Genomic DNA, 21,200 nt, shown 5'->3' with positions numbered 1-21,200 from the left:
TAAAAAAATATCAAAAATATATTGTAATTATTAGTTTTAATATTTCTATATAATGTATTTATCATTTTTTATATTTTTTATTTTTTATATTGGAACTTTAACTCTAAATATTTAAATAGGATAAACGTCTTTGTTAGGATAAACGTATTTTTTAGTAGTTTTTTATAAACGTTTTTGATAGATCTTTATAATCTTCTATAACTCTATAAGACTTACATTTTTATTAAATAATATTAAACACAATTTATTATGTTGATGTAACATCACATATTCTACGATTAGATATTTCGGTCGATAGAGTTTCCCATAGAATTTCATTAGATCTCTATACGTACTGTAACTTTTTTCATTTTTTCATTTGTAATTATGGATAGATATACATAAGACCATGCATATTTAAAGAAGTAGTAATAAAAGAGTCTAATATACTAATGTGATTTTTTTTTTTTAAACATTTTATTTCCCTTTTATAAAAAGCAATATACTAATGTGATTGCTTGCTAGTTGCCACTGGAAACAGCAGAAGAATCAATAAATATAGCTAAATTTTTGTTTTATTGAACCTTGGATAAATTTAAGTTATTAATTTGAACATTTAACGTACTAAGGCAAACAAGTGCATTAATGCAAGCATAATCATTTTTCGGGAGTATTTGTCGTCTTGCACTTCACGGGAGTATTTGTCGTCATCGGGTTAACAGGTTTGAGGCTCGGACATTGGCATTGTCCGTTCACACATTGCCCACTTCCGTTCGAACATCGAATCGATTTACATTGTTCTGATGTCTTGCATGGAATTATCAGCTCCTGGAACGCTCACCAACAATATATCTATACAGTTTTTACAATTCCAATGGAGTCAAGCTATATTTCAAATCGTTTTGATTGATAAGAGAGAGAAATCGAGACTTACAGGAAAGGAAGAGGGTGAACAAAATGAGCAGTGTCGTCTTTGATTGCATCATATCTTAAACTTGAAATTACGTGTTTATCAATTTAGAGTTTAGGATCTACTGTTTTTGATAATGTTTTCTTTAAATTTTTTTATGGTGGTTGATGAGAACATTTAAATAGTGTGTTTTGAAGCATGGAAATGGCAATTTAATTAACATGTTGACTATTTGATACCTATTTGATATCACAGATGGACTTGCAACGCCAATATATTATTACCTTTGTTTCAATATATATAAGTTTCCAAAAAATATTACCTTACTATTTGATACCTTTGTTCCAAAAAATATAAGTTTCCTTTTTAGAATGATTTTATGTGTTCGAAACTATTTGATTCTATTAATGTAAATGAAGTTACGTTGACCATCAAAAGTTTGGCTGAGTTTGAAGAAGCATCGAGTTAGCTAGGATCCAATTCAATCTAAAATCAGGAATGTCCAATTCAATGCAGTTCAACTAAACAAATATAGATTTAGGAATGAGTCTCAAGTTGAGGTTTTTAAAACTGAGGATAGAGAATTGACTAACTAGTCTGAAGACAAACCCCAAAAAAGAAAAATTGATGATCCAAGAAAAATGAAGAGTAATTAATGACTCAACAATTTCTGTAAAAAGGTTACCATAAATAATAAATATGCTTCAGTTAATTTTTCTAACATATCGACGGAGCAAAACATATTAGGACACTATAAGTAGCATTCTTGTTGACCCTAAAAACAAAAAAAAATTTGAGCCCATCATGCGTCTATTTTGTTTTTTTTTTTCACTTGATTTTTTTGCTTAACCGTTCAAGTCAAAATCTAAAGACAAAACTGGTTTTCAGAATAACTCCGCAAAAATTATCATCATAGCAAATTGTCTACCTACTAGTTTAGACTTTGTTTACTTTTGTTTTCTATTGTTCTTTTTGGAATTTCAAACTATTTGGCGAGGAGCATAATTATATTCAAGCAAAACACTAGATCAGGTTCCGTATTAAACATGTATTATTAACTTATATGTGAGCTTTTATAACCAAATTTTGTAATGCAAATTAATTATAAGAATTTTTTATTGATGAACCAAGAGTAGACCACAATACCAAATATGAGATTTTTTTTTGCTTTGAAATCAATATTCAGGGTCAAACAATCAACGAAAAAAAATGTTTATTTTATAAAATTCTTGATAACTCGTATTTTTCGTGATCTTTCTAACTATGGAACTGATATATTTTTCTGATAAATTCTATGGATCTTAGGCATGATGAGCAGTTTTTTCCTATTAGATTTTCTCCACAAAATAAGATATATTAGTACAGTGATAGAAGGAAAAGATAATAAGGCCGTGGTTAAAACAATATTTTATTGGATCACTCAACAAAGGATGAGCTGGTCTGTAGCCATTGTGCTTATTGCGTACCATCATATGGCATACTGCAAAACAAGTCTAAGAAATTGATATGGACATTGTCTTATATATAACTCGATTTTGAATTCTTTTTCTAAGCCCATTTGGCCATTAAAGACATTCCTCCAGCACCAAGAAAAACAGCAACATAAGCCAGTGACTGAAGTTTCATGTTCCCTTGCAACTTTGGTCCCAAAAAATCTGCACCCAGTAGATCAACAAGTGCCATGTAGTTCAATAAACCAGCCGAACACGCGTTTAAGACCCCGACCACGATCAATGCCGTTGGACTGGTCGGGCTGTACACTGTTTGTAACAACATTCCTAGAGCGATCCCTAATGGTGTCGTGACCGAGAAAAAAAACACCATTATCAATCTCATTTTCCCTCCATATTGCGCCTAAAAAACCAACAAAAATAGCACCAATCTATTATAAAGAGTTTGTACAGTCACTTTATTACTGGCTAAGTGATTGTTGGTCTAATTAAGGTACCTGAAGAATGCAACCGCCAAGTCCCATGCCTTCGAAAAGCTGGTGAAAACAAAGAGCGGCGATGAGGGAACGTATGGTACATTTGTTATCGGAAGCCCCCATTGCGAGGCCGATTACAATCGAATGCACTACAATCCCTAGCTCCAATACCTAGCACCAATTGTTTATCATCACAATTAGGGTTCATGAAATATTAAATTGTAATAAATTTCAACAAAGGATAAAAGTAAGTTGTGAATGATTAGCCTACCTGAGCAATGACTTGATATCTAATAAGCTGAGATTTTGCGTCGTTTTCTTTCTCCAGTTCCTTAGATCCATTCTCTAGGGTTTCATCGACGACATTTTCTTGCGGTTTTAACATCCTCTTCTTCTGCCAACTCATTGCATAAGAATCAACCATCAATGTGAACAAGGCCGAGATCATAGCGATAAACGTCGTGAAAGGAAATTTCCTCCACGGCTTTCTTGGCAAGCAAAAGGAATTGAGATCGGCAAAAGAGTCAGGTAACACGTGCATATAACCCGTCGCTAAGATAACCCCCGAGGCCAATGCCTTAACGATCACGAAAAGATCTCGGTCTGGTCCCAAGGCCGGAATTTTACGAGTAATCAACGGTAAAGAAACACCGATCATACTCGCAGCTAAGATGGAGGCAATAGCTATGAATTTGAGTTTCCTCGATTCTTTGTTGTTGTGGCAAAACGATGCTCGTGGTCCGGATTTGCATTGACCAACACCTGCGAGCTCGGCGTTTTCCGCGAGACATGTTAATGTGAAGGAGAAGAAGATAATCAAAATGGTGATTAGCTTGTACATTTGATAAGAAGAAGCCATTTCCGTCTTTTTAAAAATTTAATTAATGGAAAGTTTGTGAAGTTCTAGGGTTTATTTATAAACAGAGCGTATACATTGCAACCGAAAATCTTTTGAGTTTGACAAAATCTGTTTCAGTGGCGTAGACTGCAATTTTGTAAACTTGTGTTCGTCGTGTGTTGTCCCATCCGTACACACGCTCTTTAACTTACGAACTTGGTCAGATAGCTTACCTGGCGCTGACGTGTTACCTCTGTTTCAGTTTATTTTTTTGTATATGAGTATGTTATTATGTACGTTTTAAAAAATTAAGGTTTTAATTTTTGGTTTCTCCGGTTCACTTAGTTTATCTTAGGGTATTTAATTGCTTCCTAACATATTTTGCCTGAATAAAACTTTATCTAAAGTTGAATGAATCTTAATTCATCAACATGGTTAAACTAATCTGTCATATAACAACGTCAACTTGGTTACAACGTTTTCTAAAAAAAATTTAAAATTTAAAAACCCAAATGAAAATCAAAAACAAATCTTTTTCCCCATGAGAACCGATGCAATTTTTACACCCACGATTAGATATGAACCGGCCGGATCAAATCAATCCAAAATATCCGATTTTATAACTATCATTGCTCTTGAATTTATATTCAGTTTCATCATAGATTGACAAAGTCTACCAATTTTTAAGGCTCCGAGAGACCATGATTAGGTATATTGGGAGGTCTCTATATTAGTCGCCATTTCCGTTTCAATCCCTCTTATTTATTTTTTCACAATTTTTTGTTCTTTTTTTTTTTGTTCTTCTTCTAAGTTTTAGTTCTTTTCCAGAAAATCTAACCAACGAACCAGAAAAAAAAAAACAAATGTTTCTTGTCATGGTATAGACCAAACATTTTTTCTTCTTTAAAATCATAAATTCCGCTGTCAAATAAAATAAATGGTATATTGCGAATTCAGCAATGGCAGAGACAAACTTAACGCCTACTACTATACTCGAAATTTTTACGAAACGCATACTTTAGAATTAACTGGTTTTTATTGGATAATATTTAATGAAAAAAATCAGACGGAAAAAAAAGAGAAGAACACAGAGATTGTGTTCCTCTGTTTTAATTATTAAGTGAAAATTAGGATTATATATGTTTTACAAAACATATTCTCCCTTCCAAAGAATATAACCAACGAACCAATAAAAGAAAACATTATTTGTTCTGCTTAATCTTCAAACCTTTAATTTGCAACTGCACTCTTCACACAATCAACATTACATAATCGAACTGATTTCACCATTTCACCCAACCTACAACCAAATTTTTATAAAGTTAGATCATATATATAACTAAAGATTATTAAATCGTCCAACATTAATGGTTTAAGTTCTAACCTGTCAAAGCTATTCCTAGCCCGATCGAAGCTATCCATGCTGTTTCTTGCCTTCCCAAACCGGTGACCGAAGCTAATCTTTCTTGATTTTTCTGTAACACATTCGGTGCTATGCCTAGATCCAATCCAAGTACTACTCTTCTTCGAGTCCAATTGTTGTTTCTCTTTCTTGTGATCATCAGCCGATGAAGGGCATCGGAATTTTGGAACTGGAAGCTTCTCAATCGCCGCTATGAATTTTCTTAAGTGAGGTAAGTACTGAGGGAACATCTCAAGATTACAATGCTTGCCCCCCTTAAGCCATAGTGGTTCGTATTTTTCTTTGCAAAGTTCCCATAGTTGCTTTCCATGTGAAATATCCACCACGTTATCATCTGTTCCCTACATAACACGCAAATGACATTATCTTGTTATTAGAATTTGGTATATATGTAAAATAGGAATCCAAAAATAATGAAAGAAAATATACTTACATGAATCACAAGAACGGGACAGTCTACGAGTTGAATTTTATCAACATTCTGCAATATCAAAATTCTTATCAGTTTACCAAAACATTATCCTTAATAGAAGTATATTTGTGTTGAATATTAATTATGTTCAATGCAATATTAAACTTAAACTTAAACCACTATGTGTCATTACCCCGTAATATTATAGACCAATCCAAAATCAATACTATTTGATCAAATTTTTAGAGGTTCTTAAGAATAATATAACAATGGTTATATAAACAAAAATACTAGATGACTTATTTAGGTCGAGATCTTCAGATAAATATATATAACAGCAACGAACCTTGAAAATGTCGAACCAGAAGGAATGCTTGACAGCAGGGTACATGACACGTAGACCAGACAAGAAAGGACTGTGAAGAACAAGTGCTCGAAGACGTGGAAGACGAGAAGCAAGCTCAAGAGACGGTCCACTTCCCACTGACTGTCCGTACAAAATGATACGTTCATCTTTTGTACCGTAAGTCTCTCTTAGCCAATTGTAAGCTGCTTCTATGTCTGCGTACGTCTCTTGCTCACTTGGCTTTCAACATTAAGATCCAAATCAACCCCCATACACACCCGATCATATATTTTTAATTGTACATTAGAATAATCTAGAGATTATTTATCTTTTTAGTTAGAGTATCATGACATATTCATAGAAATTACTTTAGTTTGGCTGATAGTAAATGAGATTTTTTTCTAACAACCTTGTTTTGGGCTCTTGTGTTCTATGTTACTCAAACTTTGACGTACTGTACTTAGCTATGTTTCTCAAAATAAAATGGACGCGTTAATCTTATAAAAAAAAAAAAACAAACAAAGGTGAATTGAAAATTTGGAAAATATGACTTACCTTACCAGAAGATTGCCCATATCCTGAGTAATCGTATCTGCAATTATCCACAGAAAACCATATACTATATTATAATGAGCTAATATATACACCGATCTGTATAAATGTTTTTATAATATTTACGCAATGTTATTTTTTACTTTGTTATAGTATATTTTAAAATTAGTTGCGTCTTAAAATTTTATATATTGAAACTAATAAATTTGACCAAAGATCTAATATTTTTGCTTTAGATAAAAAATGCGTACTTTTATTGAATGTAATGTTTTTATAATTGAGAATCCTATGGTGAATAAATTAAGAAATCCCCAACAGCAGATTCATATTTTGATGACTAATTGAAGTATTGAACTACCATCACTATTGTTAATTGAATAAAAAATTGTCTCTCTCACCAATAATTAAAGTACGGGGGAGTTTTTTTTTTGGTCTGACAAATTTTGTACCCAAAAAAGGTCAAAGTAAACATAAAACATACTACTTAAAAAAAAAAACATAAAACATAATAAAACATGATATCAAGTTCCTATAGAGTCAAACCAGTGAATTTCATGGATTCTGTGTATGCATCTATAAACTTATATTATATTATATATAGACTAACCCCATGAGATTGATATTGAGATGGTGACTTAGTTCGTTGAAGATGAGGAACATGTGACCTAAATCGGCGGCGTTGCCGTGAGAATACAAAAGGGTGAGCTTAGCCGTTGGATTCCTAATATACATCGCCACGATCTCATTTCCTTTTCTAGTCTTTATCTTCACCACTTCGATTTCCTCATCTCTCCGATGACGCATCATCTCCGTCGATATCCTCATCTTCCCCGTTGATTCCTCCGTGACCACCGTGTACGAAGGCGGAGTTGGTGGGAAGAATGCTAACTTCGCTGCCATCGTCGACGTTGCTGTTCCCATCCTCACTCAAGAATCTTTCTTTTCTCTTTATTTTTTTTTTCGCTTTTTAGGTTAAGTGGTAAGAAGAATATATTGGCCTGTAAAATAATGATGAGAGTGCTATTATAATATGTTGATATGTTTTAATTATTTATTTATTTCCAATATGTTTAGAAATGGATGATGCTAAGATTTTCCTTTTTAATGCTCTTTCTTTTTTTATACATCGTATCCATCTAAATTTATTATGGCTAAGATTAAGGCTTAACGTAATATATTCATTTCCTAATTGATTACGCAAAATGTTTCTCTTAATTTCTAGGTTCTATGAGCTTATACTCATTTCTAATGAAAGTAATGAACTAACTTGTGTGGAAGTAGTATACTGTACAAGAGAGTTAGAGAACCCTACAATTGTTAATAAAATACCCGAATTCAAAACTTAATTTAAGATTAAAGTGAATGTTATAACGATGTATAAAATTCATAATCGCGTTTGCTTCAATATCGTAATGAAGTTTTTGAAAATATATACGAGGAGACGGCAGACGCGCGTCCACATACTGATAATATATAATTAATAGATTAATTAATGGATAGATTCAAACCTAATAAAGGGAAACAATGATGTGTAGTGGAGAATAGAAAGCTTAATCTCATCATTACTTAAGGAAAATTCACATCAATCTTTCTTTTTGAATTACACGAGCTACATCTTTTTGGGTTACCGAATATAAATTCAAATTTGCATTATTGCATGCTTAACGACATGATAATAAGCCCCTTTAATTCATTATTTGATTGTCAATCAGTTGAAATCAAATGTCTTTAATTTAACATGAAATCACTTTGCGAAAACCCTTGTTAAAAAAAACATGAATCACTTTGAAAACCTTTGTTGAAAAATAAAAACATGAGATCACAAGTTTAATTCTAGAAAAAAATATGAGATTACATATTTGTCTACATGCATATATAATGACCCATCTGGCCGTATAGTTTAAATTCTTAAATTAAAAAAGTACGTATATAGTTTTTTTTTCGAAAGTACGTATTTAGTTATTATGTTTAAATGGTTGTTCGAATTGTTAAAAGGTTTAAAACTCGTCGAAAAGATATAGAAGCACGCCAATGGGCTTTGAATATAGGCCCAATCAACTTTAAATGTTTTTAAATATAAATAAAGATGTTAACAATCTAATTTTTTTAATAATTTTTTTTTTCAAATTGGTAATTTATGTTTGAGTAGTTTGATTTGTTTGAAAGTGCCTGAACCAAATGATGAGGTGAGAACTGGTATGGTAAGAAGCCTTTTTCGCATATTCTGCGAATGATGATGAATACATTTTTTTTTTCAGATTTGTTATTACTTAAGCATATAATGTACATAAATTTGAACCTAATAATTTCCTATTAGCTAAGAAAATCGAATAGCTAGAATTAAATAAGATAATAGTCATGAACAGTTGATTCTTGATAGGTATAATGAAAATCCCATGCACTATCGTTAAGTTTTTCTTAAAAGTAGAAAATTAAGTGGTCGATGATTGAATTGAGACCTTCACATTTTGTAGAGTTTACAAAAATAATTCAGTTACCAAAATTAAATTTGAAAGTAAGGTATATTGATTGATAAAATTAACGATCATTTACAGCTTACAAACGATAACTAATTGAATTTAATTCAGATGATACAGTAATCGTACTTGTAAATGTTAAAGAAAGGTTCTAAATTCTGATCGGGTAACGCAAATGGGTACATAAATTTTGGCGTCATGTGGGAGAAATAGGATGCAAAATATTGATACTAACAACGATACACATTTTCCAATTATAGAAAATAGAGTACAATAGAGACCATAGGTCCATAGGTTACATACCACACCCACTGATTCGTCATCCATGCCTATGTTCTTTTTCACATTCCATTAACTAAATTAATAGCTCATGTCTGGACCAACCTCCTTCAATCTGGCAATTATTTTTATTTCTTCAGTTTAAATAATATTTCTGGATTTTTTTATTTCGACTAATATATATTGATCTTATATAAATGCTGTAAATGATCTACAAGAGATGTAACTACTATAATGGTAGTTTTTACAAAAAAAAAAAAAAAAACTATAATGGTAGTTTGAAAGGCATATAGATATATTTATATAAAAGGTACTCCGGGTTTCTTTTGACTTATACAGTATATAAGTAAAACTGAATGACAATGATTTGGTTTTTATATGCATTAACCTAATCGATGGGGAAAAATTATGTAAATGTTGTCGAAAATATTCTGCCAAGTCTGAAACAATTACATAATTAATGCTACTAACATTTGTTAGTTCTAGTTCTATTATACTAAAGCTCAGACTAATATGAAAGACTACAATCAACATTTACTGTTTATACAATCTAAAAAAATTGTTAATGTTTTGGCTAATAATGGAACCAAACTCTGGATTATAGCCATTTAATGAAAGTTATGATCCCAATTGATATTATACATAAGATATGGAGTATTATACTAGTTGAGAATATGTCAGTTTAGTTTGGCTTACTAACAGACTAGGGGATGTATGAGTTAATTAAGACTAATTAAGGAGTATAATATAGTTAAGCAATTTTTTTATTGTTCTTGATCTTGAATATGAGAAAAAGTGGCAATATAGCAAGAGACAAACACAAAACACGCACACCTGTGAATTGCATCTTACGTTATGTTTTATCTCCTTATTCAATGTTTCTGTGGCTATTCCCGACGTAAATTCTTGCTTTATTCAAATTAAATTCACTTTAATACTTTGTGTACTTATGCGAGAAATGAATTGAGATCATAAAAGAAATATTCCCGAAAAATTAAAATACTAGTATTAGAGTATTTTATAGAAAATGGAAGCCAACTATATACATCTAAATTTTTGATGTCTAATATGATTCTTGGCCAGTGCTTCGAAGGTGCGTGAACTAGAGGATTTATATGATAAAAATATTCACAATCTAGTGTGATACATTAACTTCATGGAATCGCATCATCTCTCCCGGTCCCGGAGGACGGAACTCCTATATGGCTATATCCTATGCTCTTCGACCATCCCAATAATCGGCTGAGACCAAATGCAACATGTACATAACATCCCAAATCCGACCCGAACAAAAATTAATCCACTTATTTTCTTAGTTATTTTTATTCTAGTTGTATGCTCTTATATTGTGATGGCTGTAAAGTATGAACTCGTATCACCATATTGTAATTTACAATTTTCTACAATTTTTTTTTTGGGAGTTTACGCATGTCCCAACGTCGATGGCAGGTTCCCAATAGAGACAGATGGCAATTATATTATATTTGACATTCTCTTGGGTTTTCTTCCTTAGATCTCCTATATAAAAACTAGTTAATTAACCCTAGTTTTTCTAATCCTCATTACCTTTGCATAATTTGATCCCAAAACTCATTTCTGAGAAAATTGTCGTAGCTAGGAGAAGAAAAAAGAGATGGCCATCACTTCAAGCTTTCTGTGTATGTTGGTCCTTCTTTTGTTTTGCCTCTCCTGTGGATATTCCCTTCACGGTTTCTCTCTTTTACTTCCATTTTCTCTACTATTATCTATTCAAAATTTTAATGTCATGAATGTTCGAGATAATTAACTCACGATTATGAACTATACGTAATAAACTTGCATTATGACTTATTAGAATGACAATCAAACTTTTTATGAACTAGTTCTTATCTTTTCCATTTTGCATGAAATACGATGCATGCATGCATGATTTATATTTTTGTTTTCAGTAGAACGCAGCTAATATATGTGTATTTATTTTATCAGGAAATGAAAAGTCAAGTGTTGATGTCATTTCAAATACAAAGGTATACACTAATACAGGTCCCAAATGTTTACTTTTTATGTTTTCTTGAGTAGTGAATAATAATACATAAGAACGAAAATTCAATATAATGGTAACCTGTAGTTCTCATCTGTTAGTTGGTCAAACATGACTTGTAAAACTGCGATATTTACATAACGTTTACATTTCTCATATAGATTAGCTAGTTTTAATTCCGAACTAATTTTTTTCTCAACTCATGAATTATGACTCGAGTAGTGCGTAGTATAAAATCAAAGAATGATGATGAAGCATGTAATGATGTAAAGCAGGTGATGAAGCATGTTGATGATGATGTTGCAACGAAGAAGGTGCAAGTTCGAGGAAGAAGTAAAGAAGAGTTTAGTAAGGAAAGGAATAAGATGAAGACGAATTCGAAGAAGCCAACAAATAAAGAGACAAGTGTTGAAGATGAGGATGATTTCGTTGCCTACACTGCTGATTACTGGAAACCAAGGCACCATCCTCCCAAGAACAACTGACCAGACTAATCTTATCTATATAAAGACACAACAGTATGGTCCTAATTAAATATTAAATGAAATCCAATATAGAAGATATTTTAATAAAATACATATATAAATGGGTATCTGTGAGCATTGTGTTTGTAATATCGTTATATGTTATCGCAAATACGATTTCATATCGTCATTGGTCGATGTTGTCGAATTCCACTAATAACCACGATATATATATAAAACGCACTTATAGTAAATGATCGAATGAAAATCTATAGAATATGTTTGTGACTTGTTACCAAGTTTTGATGTAGTTTTTTCTCTATACATTACATTGTATATAACTCCTTTATACATCAAAAGTTACATCACGCGACAGTTTCTCTAGTGGAAGTGTGCCTTCTCCAGCTATATAGCAGATAAGATGGGACAAGAGACTAAACTTTTGCTGACTTACTGATCAAGCAACAATCCCGATTTGATTGTCCAGGCGAGTGCATCTGCTGACTTGATCATCACTCTGCAGATGTCTAAGTCAGGCGAAATACCCTGAGATAACATTAGACGGAAGAAGAATTTAGCCTTGTTTTCTAGTTGTCTCCTACACAGACGATTGATCACCGCACTGTAATCCCTGATAGAAACATCGAATCCTCTGTCTAGCAGCTGAAGAAAGAGCATCACTGCCATTTCAGGAACACCCTTTACACAATGTGCCTTGATCAGTGTGGTATAAGCAAATTTTGATAAACTAACATCTCGCTCCTGAAGCCAATAAAGAAACCTGTCAGCTTTCTTTATGTAACCGTAGAAACAAAGGCCGTCGATTAGAATATTATAAGTGGCAGGCGTAGGATCAAGATTTTGAGATATCATTTCTTCAAACAACTCAAATGCTCCGGACAAATCTTTAACCCTGCATAGAGACTGAATCATTGTGTTGTAAGTGATCTGATCTGGAGTTATACCTTCAGAAGCCATGTCCCTGCGTACCTGCTTGTATTTTTTGAGCTTCCGGCCTATGCAAAGTCCTTTCATAATCACCGAGTATGTGAAATTGGTTGGTGTGATTCCTTTTGCTTTCATTTCCAAGCGCAATTCATCTACGCTTTCGGTATTTCCACAGTCTGCATATGCATTCATCAGAGTTGTATAACTCACAACGCTTGGAACCAATCCATATAACTTGATGTCATCCAATATTTTTCTAGCCTGAGCTATCTTCCGGGTCTTGCAATACCCGTAAATCAAAGAATTGAAAGTCGAAACATTAGGAGTTATCCCACTCTCAATCACTACCCTGAATAGCTCTAACGCCTCTTCAATGCAACCATACTTTGCATACCCGTCAATTACGATGTTGTACAGAATAATATCCAGAGTGCAGTCAGTTGAAATCAGAGAATCCAGAAGCGCTCTTGCCTCGAGTAGCATCCCTTTCTGACATAAACCAAGCAACATAGCACCAAGTGTCCTAGAATTTGGAAGGATTCTTTTGGAACGCATCTCGTCGAAAAGCCAAACAGCCATATCAAACTCTCCTAATCTGCAGAGGCCATGAATCACAATAGAATATGCCACAAGATCAGGTCTGAGACCATTGGCTTTCATTTCATAAAATAACGACAAAGCTTCATTGATTCGTCCTGTTTTGCATAAACCGCTGAGCATTACACTGCAGGGGATGATACTGTTCAACTCAAATCCCCTCGACAACATTTCTTTCAGCAATCTTAAACCCTTTTCGATGTTTCCTAACTGACAATGCGCACATAGTAATATCGTGTATGTGATAGCATCAGGACTCAAACCTTTACCCAGCATTTGTTCAATAACCTCCGAAACCCAAGTGATCATACCAAGAAGATGAAACCCTTTCGCAAGAATATTGTATGTCACAGTATCAGGTTCCACTCCATGCTGATTCATACCATCAGCAAATTCTAAAGCTTCTCCGATAGAACCAGCAAGACAGAGTCCGTTTATGAGTATATTGTGACTATATACACTAGGAACCAATCCACATTTCAATAATGTACAGAAAAATGACTTGGCCACACCTACAAAACCTAATTTACAGTAAGTTGACATGATACTATTGAAAGAAACTACAGAGGGGCCACAATCCTTCCACTCTGAAGTTCGGAGGAAAAAAGCTGCATCTTCTAGCTTTTGTTGCCTACACAACCCATCTACAACTGTTGAGTACGTGTGCTCGTTCTTAGCATCGATTTTATTGTACACATCCCACATCTTATCTGTTTCTCTGAAGTTATACAAAATAGTGTTGTATGCTTGTGTCGACACACTCAAGTTCAGATCCTTCATCTTTTCCAGGATATAGTGAGAATCATCAATCATTTTAGACCTTGATGAAAGAAACAACAACATATCCCAAACTAAGTTCGTAGAATCCCACTTTCTGAAGCTTTTAGTGAGAAGCTCGCAAATCAAAGATGCTGAACCAGAGCCTAAAACAATGCAATATCAACTTCAGGAAACGGACTGAAACAATATTCCAACGAAAGAGAGAAATTTTCTAGATAAAACAAAACTATAAAGCTCCTTTTTTTTCCCTATTAATCCGCACCTACTTCAGCCAAAGCTCTAAGCTTTCACTAACAATGAATCAGATAACGATTGTCTCAATATACTTCCCACCGAAATTGAAAACAAGACAAAAAAAGTGGACTTGCCTTCTTCTTGGAGCAGTTGTTCCAAAATCACTTGAAGCTCTTTGAAACGTCTTTGACCAGCTAAAATATGTGCAACCAACAATGTGGACAAACTCGAATGGCGAAACCCATAAACATCTTTCAGCTCTTTGAAAAACCAAACCGAAAGATCTGGGCTTTCAGACATCAATTCACCCATGATCTCTTCGACATGAAACTGCCTCAAATCCGAAACCAAGCCTCGAAAGTGATGCCCGTGGAGATACTCCCGGAACCCTTTCTTCTTCATCCCAAATAGAATCTCCTGATAGAAGCAATCTCCGTGATCGGACGTGGAATTGGTAGTGGAAAGTGGCTCATCGTCGAGTTTCGCGACGGAAAAGGAGGATTTAGTGAGTAAGAGGGAAGGGAAAGGAGAGAGAACACGGGACACTTTTCTCGAATTGGATGCAATCCATCTACAGATCATGGAATTTGGGAATTAGGGTTTCTAAACTGGGGAACTCCGGGAGATTCCCTTTTCGTCTCCAGAGAAAATTAAGAAAATTTGAAAGATGGGTTGAGAATTGAGCCTGTCGGAGAGATAATTTGGTTTTCCCGGCAAGTTTGAAGGGAAGACGGAGAGAAAGAGGGTTTATGACTTCTTTGTTATTGGGTTTATGATTTAAACCTAATGCCGGTTTTTAACTAACCGAATCAATTATCGGTTCCGGTTCAAAAACATCAACACATGCTGGTCGAATTAATTATCACTTACTTGTATATAATAATAACACTGAATTTTTTTTCTTCTTTTTCTTGTAGTCAAATACACAGATATATATATATATACACATCGAATTACTCTTTGTTTACATGCATAACTTTCAGTTAACTAATTTAGACAAATTATACATACGTAGAAAAAGATGAGAGTTCTTTGTCTGAAATAGGCGAAACGTTGATTTCTCTTAAAAATCAACATGCAGCAGGCAAAGAGTAGAAGCTAAGAATAATCTGTTGTTTTACCATTATTTAATTAACCACTATAATCAGTGTGCGAACTAGACTAGTGTGGTTTATAATCTAACGGTTCCGAGATTAAAAACAACTACAAAACTTATGTTGAATATTCATTCATGCAACAGTACTCAAATTTGATAATACATTACATATATCTATTCTATTAGTATTTCAATTCAAGTACAGAAAGTGAAGTCCAACCAATTAAATATAAAAAGTGAATGGATTTAAAAAAGGTAATACGATGGATCACTTCACCAATTTGGTTACCTGTCACCCATTCTTGATACACGCATTAGAACTAAAACAACTTAAAACAAATGCAAAATCGTGGTATGTCTTTTTCAACTTAGAAACCAATTATGAAATTTGCAGTTTTTTCATATCTATATACCAATGAAGAAAATATTCAAATATGGTAAAATTTCACAAACATGAAATCCACATTTCACCAACTTAGGTGTAATTACTTCTGTCTAACTCTTGTTAACGACATTAAGTTTTTCTTTTTATTTTTAAACCTCGTTTTATTGTGCATTGCTCTCCTATAAGTACTTGTGACTATTCTCAGTCTTCAATTACTCTAGAATCAAAGATGTACAAAGCAAGCCCTAAAAGAAGGGTAATTTTAGAGAAGAGCACGAGTGTAAGGGAGAAGGAGACTAAGCAAAACTCAAATTTCTTTGCGAAACACTTAAAGAGAATCTACCCCATCGCGCTTCAACGTAGTAATTCTTCTTCTTTTTCACTCTCTTCTATATCTCTATCACTCTCTCAAAACTCGACCGATTCTTTTGCCACGGATTCAACTTCCCCGTTAGAACAAAGGATCTCTCTAGCACTCGGTTTAATCTCATCTCCTCGTAGAAGAGAAACATTTGTTCCAAAAAGTATCCCGCAACAACAAGAACAACAGCTATATCAGGATTTCAATAGTGATGAACCAAAGAGGTGTAATTGGATCACCAAGAAAAGTGGTAAGATTATTATAGGAGATCACCTAAACTAATAATGTAGGTATTAAGTATCTATACAAGCTAATTAATTAGAGAATCATTAGTATGAAATTCCTCTATGATCATTATAATTTAAATATAGACTAAACTAAATTTTGTTCAGCAACTTTAATTATGAGGGTTTCTTTTGTTTTTTGTTTTTGTTTTTGTAGATGAAGTCTACGTAACGTTTCATGATCAGCAATGGGGAGTCCCTGTCTATGATGATAAGTATGATTATAACTTCCACAAGTTTATGAATTTATTTCGTATATATACAAATAAATGTTAACCCTTTTGTTAATACTATGCTTATAGTTAACTTCATTTTGTAAAAAGACAATTAATTTTGCATGGTGATTTATTATTAAAACAGCCTGCTTTTTGAGTTCCTTGCCATGTCGGGGATGTTGATGGACTATAACTGGACCGAAATTCTAAAACGCAAAGAACTCTTTAGGTAAAATTTATCACCAATATTCATAATTTCTACATTATAAATACTGTATGTACATCATAAATTGTGGATGTTAACGACAATCTGTGAAACTAGAGAGGCGTTTTGTGAGTTTGACCCAAATCTGGTGGCCAAAATGGGAGAGAAAGAGATCACAGAGATTGCATCAAACAAAGCAATAATGTTACAAGAGAGTAGAGTCAGGTGTATAGTTGAAAATGCCAAATGCACAATGAAGGCAAGTTTCGACCATTTTCCAAATTTTAAACAAAACCTTATAAAATCTTGTATATTCTTCTATTACACCTATATTGTCTATTAGATCCAAAGAAAACTATATATTGGCAGGTGGTCAAGGAATTTGGATCATTCAGCAGCTTCATTTGGGGGTTTATGGACTACAAACCGATCATTAACAAATTCAAGTATTCGAGAAATGTACCACTGAGATCTCCCAAGGCTGAGATAATTAGCAAAGATATGATCAAACGAGGCTTTCGTTTTGTCGGTCCCGTGATCGTACATTCGTTCATGCAGGCTGCAGGGTTGACAAATGATCATCTCGTTGACTGTTTTAGACATGGTGATTGTGTGAGCCTCGCTGAGAGGCCATGGAGGCATATATGATATCCGGAGAGAATACCTCTAATCCAGTTTCCGGTTCAGTTTGTATATTCGAGAAGTTTTGAGTTTTTCCGCTGTTAAAATATATTTGAAATCGAACTTCTTGTTACTTCCTTTCAGTTTAAGTATATTGGTTTTTGTTTTTAGCTTAGAAAAATGCAAGGATTGATTTGAGATCAAGCTTTGTTTGGAATCAGTTTAATATTTCTTATGAAGTTATTGCTTCCATCAGTTCTGAGTTTTCTAACAGTTCAACATGTTGCAATAATATCAAGATTTTTAAAGGCTCATTTACGACATTGACAAGAAGAAAAGGAATGGTCAGTGATGTGGCACTGAGGAATTGTGTCCATTAAATGATAATTTTATCACAAAACACATCATGTATTTCGTACCAAACGATGAACAAGTTGCCATAAAAATCACAAAAGCAAAAAGCATCAACATATTATTTTATAATAAGATTATTGCCGTAAAAGTTTATAAACAAAATTATTATTTCGCAACATAGTAAACACACTTAAAATTAAAAACTCACAGAGAAAAATTGCGGAACTACAAAAAAAAAGGTTAACACTAGTTTTAAAACATGAACAAAACAAAAGAACGCTTGTCTTGTATTACGTGGACAACTTGTTTTCAAAACTGGCACGAGGTACCAAGTCTCTGTCTAATGCTCAACGTCATGGTCTTACGTTCTGCAAAAGCCGAGTCAAGCAACTCCTGAAACCTCTCCAGGAACACAACCCACTCGACTTCGTTCATGTCTGCTAACTTTACAAACCTTGCACTAACCGGAAGCTGCACGTTCGCGCTCTTGTGTCTTGACAATGTTTTCTCGGTTTTGTCTCTTGAAGGTTTCGAGTAGTCAGATCCCATGTTGTTGCTCTTCGTTGATGTTGAAGGCTTTGAGAGAGATAGAGTAAGTCTTGCACCTTCATAGATTTCTTTTTCTTCTTCTTCTTCTGCGATGCTCTCTTCGAGGTTTCCAAGTGAAGAAAGTCCATTTGAAAATGGGTTTCTGGCAAACGACTCATCGGTCAGCGTCTCAAAGCTATAAACTGATTCGAGGTCACTATAGTCTACATCAAACTGAAACTCTGTCTCTCCTTCTACATCTGACTTGGGAGATAAAACATCTTGCTCAGCCATTAATCTCTTAGCTTCAATACACACCGTTTCTAGTTCGCTTGGCTCTTCTTCTCCTGCACGGAATTCCCGAGTCATCATCTCACCAATCTCTGCAAGACAGAGTCCATAAGCAGCCGCTTCTTTAAGGAAAACAGTACACAGAACTAGGACTCTGAGACAAGCCTCTCGAAACATTGGGAGCTCTCTTCGCAGCATCTCACAGTCTTTCACTGGATCAAGACGTTGTATGTAATCAAGCTCTTCCTCAGAGAAAGGTATCGAAGCCTGAGGCCAATGTATCCATTCGAAGTAAGGATCTTCGAGTGTTTCTGGCAAGCAAAGACCGTGATCTATCGGAATAAGCTCCACTTGACCAAACTTCCCAACACCACCATCATCAAGCTTCTTCACCAAAAGGTTTCCACCATGCCGGTCTGTGTTGAGAATCCTTATGTCCAATATCCCAATGCGGTGCACAGAAGAAACAGGGAAGCTCGAAGTCCCGTGATCACTGGCATCAAAATCATGAGGTACAAACTTCTGGAACGAAGCAATCTTGCTGCTGACCAGCTTCTTCTTCTCACGAGATTTAATCCCGTTTACTCCATCGTTGACATTGAAAATCGAGTGTGTTATCTTCACAAGAGCTGTAGGAGGAACATTAGCAAAGTGATCATAGTCAAGAAGGTAAGCCGCAACTTCTCTAAAACCGGTTTCCCCGACCCGCACAGAAGGCTTTAAACCAGGCTCACCAAGCGCTTTCCCTATGAAGCCTTTAGGATTGTTAGGAGCAAACGGTTCTTCATCTGTAGGCTTGACAATTGCAACGCTTTGACCGTTTTCATTCCTAAAATAGTATGCCCCTCCAAGCCCACCATTGACAAGGATTGGTTCAACACCTACCTTCATCGCCTTAACAATGTCATTCGCCGTTTGCTTCAAAGACGAAAAACAATGTGAGTGGCTAAGTATCTCAATAGGACCACTTAGATCTTTTCTCTGCAGATCATTCCCAGTAGGTGAAAGACACGGAGTAGACGAGCTTCTGTGCATTAAGTTACGCTTTAGGAGAAGCGGAGAATCATTCCTCACAGCACTCAGGTCATCGTTGTTCAGCACCAAATCCCCAAAGGTCAAGGAGCTTTCTTCGGTGGGGAAGTTAAAGGCAATCTGAAGCCTTTTTTTCACAGTATGAACATTGTCGTTACGGTCCAACTCCACTCCCAAAACACAGCCAGTTTCGGTTTGCACGAAAACACGTCTTCTTCCTGAAGACTGCTGCTGAAGCAGATGATGCTTATACTGCTTCCCTTCCATCTTTCTAGCCCCATGGAACTCGCCTTTAAGCGGAGACTTAAAGACTGCCATTGCCATCTTTCAGACCAACGCTTCTTTTTAGCTGAAAGCCTGAAACCAACACGAGCTCAACAAGGCAGAAGGAGATTATATCCTGACACTACATCAGGTAAGCCATGGTTTATAGCTGATACCGGAGAGAAAAAGATAGAAAATCTGCATAAAGAAAACACGTATAGGATCAGAAATTTATAAGATTTGATTATCTTATACACTTCTCATCTAAAGCAACCTTCTTTTTCTCGGTTTTTACAACTCCGCAACATTTATCCACCACATACATCTTGATTCAAGATACTTCACATAATCGCTTCAAGAATGGTTACAGCAATTTATTCCAAAAATTTCCGAGGTCACTCCATTCTTATAGACAAATAAAGAAACGAAAGTTACTGCCTTTTTTTGTGTCAACAACGAAATTTACTGCTTAAACAAATTGTAGAAACAGAGGACTGTAAGTTAAACATTTTTTCAGCTATTCAACACAAGTACACAACGACGAGATTTCGCAAAGAGAATCAACAGTCTGAAGAAGAAAACGCACCCGAAACCAAAATCTGAAGGAACGCCAGACGATTTTCAGTCAATCCATAAGCATTCGTGGCCGAAGAAACGCACATGGAGGAGAGAGAAAGACATTGCATCGTGCAAATCTCAGAGAGAGGCTTTAATGGAGGCAATGAATCGCTAAAATCCGACTCAGTGAGTCACTGATCCATTAGCCTCCTCTCTGTGTGTCTCTCTATCTCTTGCTTGCCTCCTCCGTCTCAACTTCTCTCTCTCTCAATCTCAAGGACGCTTTTTTAACTATAGCAAAGTATGGGCCTTGCTAAATCATTTTCACCAGTGACACGTCAGCTTCATATTTTAATTCTTTTTTTTTTGCATAGAGCAGGCGAAGAGAGCCGTCCGATTTAGAGGTTCACAGGAGATATAAACCGTTCGATTGGTACATGATACGTGGTAACTGCTGAGAAGTACACGCTATGATAAAAAGGGGATCAGGTTATGACGTGGCAATTTAGACCGACTTACTGGCGAATGCGACAAATTTGTAGTTTAGTTTCCTTAACAAGTTGCAACCATATGGGCCTTGAAACTTAAAAAAGCCCACATAATCGATATCTTAACTCGAGACAGAAAAGATAAAATAAAGGAATCAAAAGTTGATTAGCTAGCGTGTATTATAGGGTTTATACCTTGTGACTGAAGCAACACATGAAACTGGGAATTAAAAACACCCAAAACTCAAAACCCACGATGAAGTAAGTAATTGAAGCCTACAGAAGAATATTTACTACAATACTAATAAAAAAAAAAAAGAGCACTCTCGATC

General features: G+C 34.7%; 7 protein-coding genes across 8 annotated transcripts; 2 read left to right on the top strand and 5 right to left on the bottom strand.

Moving 5' to 3' along the window:
* Positions 1 to 636: 636 nt before the first annotated feature.
* LOC18993515 (putative defensin-like protein 298) lies at positions 637 to 965 on the bottom strand. Its single transcript, XM_024152304.1, is given in 3 exon segments — positions 637 to 808; positions 810 to 831; positions 914 to 965. Coding segments are annotated over 3 exon segments (246 nt in total).
* Positions 966 to 2,437: 1,472 nt separating this feature from the next.
* LOC18993514 (zinc transporter 7) lies at positions 2,438 to 3,675 on the bottom strand. The gene is made up of 3 exons (XM_006417046.1): positions 3,088 to 3,675; positions 2,838 to 2,987; positions 2,438 to 2,743 (listed from the first exon to the last, which is right to left on the bottom strand). Exons 1-3 carry the CDS (start codon positions 3,673 to 3,675, stop codon positions 2,438 to 2,440), a joined length of 1,044 nt encoding a protein of 347 aa, XP_006417109.1.
* Positions 3,676 to 4,884: 1,209 nt separating this feature from the next.
* Positions 4,885 to 7,308, bottom strand: LOC18993513 (protein ABHD17B). The gene is made up of 6 exons (XM_006417045.1): positions 6,995 to 7,308; positions 6,391 to 6,427; positions 5,836 to 6,075; positions 5,511 to 5,558; positions 5,039 to 5,418; positions 4,885 to 4,954 (listed from the first exon to the last, which is right to left on the bottom strand). Exons 1-6 carry the CDS (start codon positions 7,306 to 7,308, stop codon positions 4,885 to 4,887), a joined length of 1,089 nt encoding a protein of 362 aa, XP_006417108.1.
* A 3,407-nt stretch (positions 7,309 to 10,715) lies between these two features.
* Positions 10,716 to 11,648, top strand: LOC18993512 (root meristem growth factor 2). Its single transcript, XM_006417044.2, has 3 exons — positions 10,716 to 10,852; positions 11,109 to 11,149; positions 11,439 to 11,648. Exons 1-3 carry the CDS (start codon positions 10,777 to 10,779, stop codon positions 11,646 to 11,648), a joined length of 327 nt encoding a protein of 108 aa, XP_006417107.2. The 5' UTR covers positions 10,716 to 10,776.
* Positions 11,649 to 11,974: 326 nt separating this feature from the next.
* LOC18993511 (putative pentatricopeptide repeat-containing protein At1g13630) lies at positions 11,975 to 14,891 on the bottom strand. The gene is made up of 2 exons (XM_024152886.1): positions 14,321 to 14,891; positions 11,975 to 14,095 (listed from the first exon to the last, which is right to left on the bottom strand). The coding sequence occupies exons 1-2, from the start codon at positions 14,766 to 14,768 to the stop codon at positions 12,078 to 12,080; spliced, it is 2,466 nt and encodes an 821-aa protein (XP_024008654.1). The 5' UTR covers positions 14,769 to 14,891; the 3' UTR covers positions 11,975 to 12,077.
* A 996-nt stretch (positions 14,892 to 15,887) lies between these two features.
* LOC18993510 (DNA-3-methyladenine glycosylase) lies at positions 15,888 to 17,581 on the top strand. Its single transcript, XM_006417042.2, has 5 exons — positions 15,888 to 16,278; positions 16,470 to 16,527; positions 16,673 to 16,756; positions 16,850 to 16,991; positions 17,102 to 17,581. Exons 1-5 carry the CDS (start codon positions 15,897 to 15,899, stop codon positions 17,378 to 17,380), a joined length of 945 nt encoding a protein of 314 aa, XP_006417105.1. The 5' UTR covers positions 15,888 to 15,896; the 3' UTR covers positions 17,381 to 17,581.
* A 275-nt stretch (positions 17,582 to 17,856) lies between these two features.
* On the bottom strand, positions 17,857 to 20,652 carry LOC18993509 (phosphatidylinositol 4-kinase gamma 6). Of its 2 annotated transcripts, XM_024153113.1 has the most exons (3): positions 20,409 to 20,652; positions 20,097 to 20,227; positions 17,857 to 20,020 (listed from the first exon to the last, which is right to left on the bottom strand). In XM_024153113.1, exon 3 carries the CDS (start codon positions 19,880 to 19,882, stop codon positions 18,017 to 18,019), a length of 1,866 nt encoding a protein of 621 aa, XP_024008881.1. In that variant the 5' UTR covers positions 19,883 to 20,020; positions 20,097 to 20,227; positions 20,409 to 20,652; the 3' UTR covers positions 17,857 to 18,016. The 2 variants fall into 2 exon arrangements, with proteins under 2 accessions (XP_024008881.1, XP_006417104.1); XM_006417041.2 differs by lacking the exon at positions 20,097 to 20,227.
* Positions 20,653 to 21,200: the final 548 nt, after the last annotated feature.

Source organism: Eutrema salsugineum, unplaced genomic scaffold, assembly GCF_000478725.1.
Source record: "Eutrema salsugineum unplaced genomic scaffold, Eutsalg1_0 scaffold_5, whole genome shotgun sequence".
NCBI classification, from domain to species: Eukaryota; Viridiplantae; Streptophyta; class Magnoliopsida; order Brassicales; family Brassicaceae; genus Eutrema; species Eutrema salsugineum.
The sequence above is the reverse complement of the archived record's forward strand: the minus strand, read 5'-3'. Positions and strand labels throughout refer to the sequence as shown.

Excerpts from the sequence above, each read along its gene's own strand:
- LOC18993514 (XM_006417046.1), bottom strand. The coding sequence starts at position 3,675 with ATGGCTTCTTCTTATCAAATGTACAAGCTAATCACCATTTTGATTATC. Across the intron at positions 2,988-3,087 it reads GATATCAAGTCATTGCTCAG|GTATTGGAGCTAGGGATTGT; the intron begins GTAGGCTAATCA and ends AATTGGTGCTAG. Across the intron at positions 2,744-2,837 it reads TTGGCGGTTGCATTCTTCAG|GCGCAATATGGAGGGAAAAT; the intron begins GTACCTTAATTA and ends TTGGTTTTTTAG.
- LOC18993511 (XM_024152886.1), bottom strand. The coding sequence starts at position 14,768 with ATGATCTGTAGATGGATTGCATCCAATTCGAGAAAAGTGTCCCGTGTT. Across the intron at positions 14,096-14,320 it reads ACAACTGCTCCAAGAAGAAG|GCTCTGGTTCAGCATCTTTG; the intron begins GCAAGTCCACTT and ends GCATTGTTTTAG.
- LOC18993513 (XM_006417045.1), bottom strand. The coding sequence starts at position 7,308 with ATGGGAACAGCAACGTCGACGATGGCAGCGAAGTTAGCATTCTTCCCA. Across the intron at positions 6,076-6,390 it reads ATGGGCAATCTTCTGGTAAG|CCAAGTGAGCAAGAGACGTA; the intron begins GTAAGTCATATT and ends TAATGTTGAAAG. Across the intron at positions 4,955-5,038 it reads GCTAGGAATAGCTTTGACAG|GTTGGGTGAAATGGTGAAAT; the intron begins GTTAGAACTTAA and ends ATTTGGTTGTAG.
- LOC18993509 (XM_024153113.1), bottom strand. The coding sequence starts at position 19,882 with ATGGCAATGGCAGTCTTTAAGTCTCCGCTTAAAGGCGAGTTCCATGGG.
- LOC18993512 (XM_006417044.2), top strand. The coding sequence starts at position 10,777 with ATGGCCATCACTTCAAGCTTTCTGTGTATGTTGGTCCTTCTTTTGTTT. Across the intron at positions 10,853-11,108 it reads CTGTGGATATTCCCTTCACG|GAAATGAAAAGTCAAGTGTT; the intron begins GTTTCTCTCTTT and ends TTATTTTATCAG. Across the intron at positions 11,150-11,438 it reads ATGTCATTTCAAATACAAAG|GTGATGAAGCATGTTGATGA; the intron begins GTATACACTAAT and ends GATGTAAAGCAG.
- LOC18993510 (XM_006417042.2), top strand. The coding sequence starts at position 15,897 with ATGTACAAAGCAAGCCCTAAAAGAAGGGTAATTTTAGAGAAGAGCACG. Across the intron at positions 16,279-16,469 it reads TTGGATCACCAAGAAAAGTG|ATGAAGTCTACGTAACGTTT; the intron begins GTAAGATTATTA and ends TTGTTTTTGTAG. Across the intron at positions 16,528-16,672 it reads GTCCCTGTCTATGATGATAA|CCTGCTTTTTGAGTTCCTTG; the intron begins GTATGATTATAA and ends TTATTAAAACAG.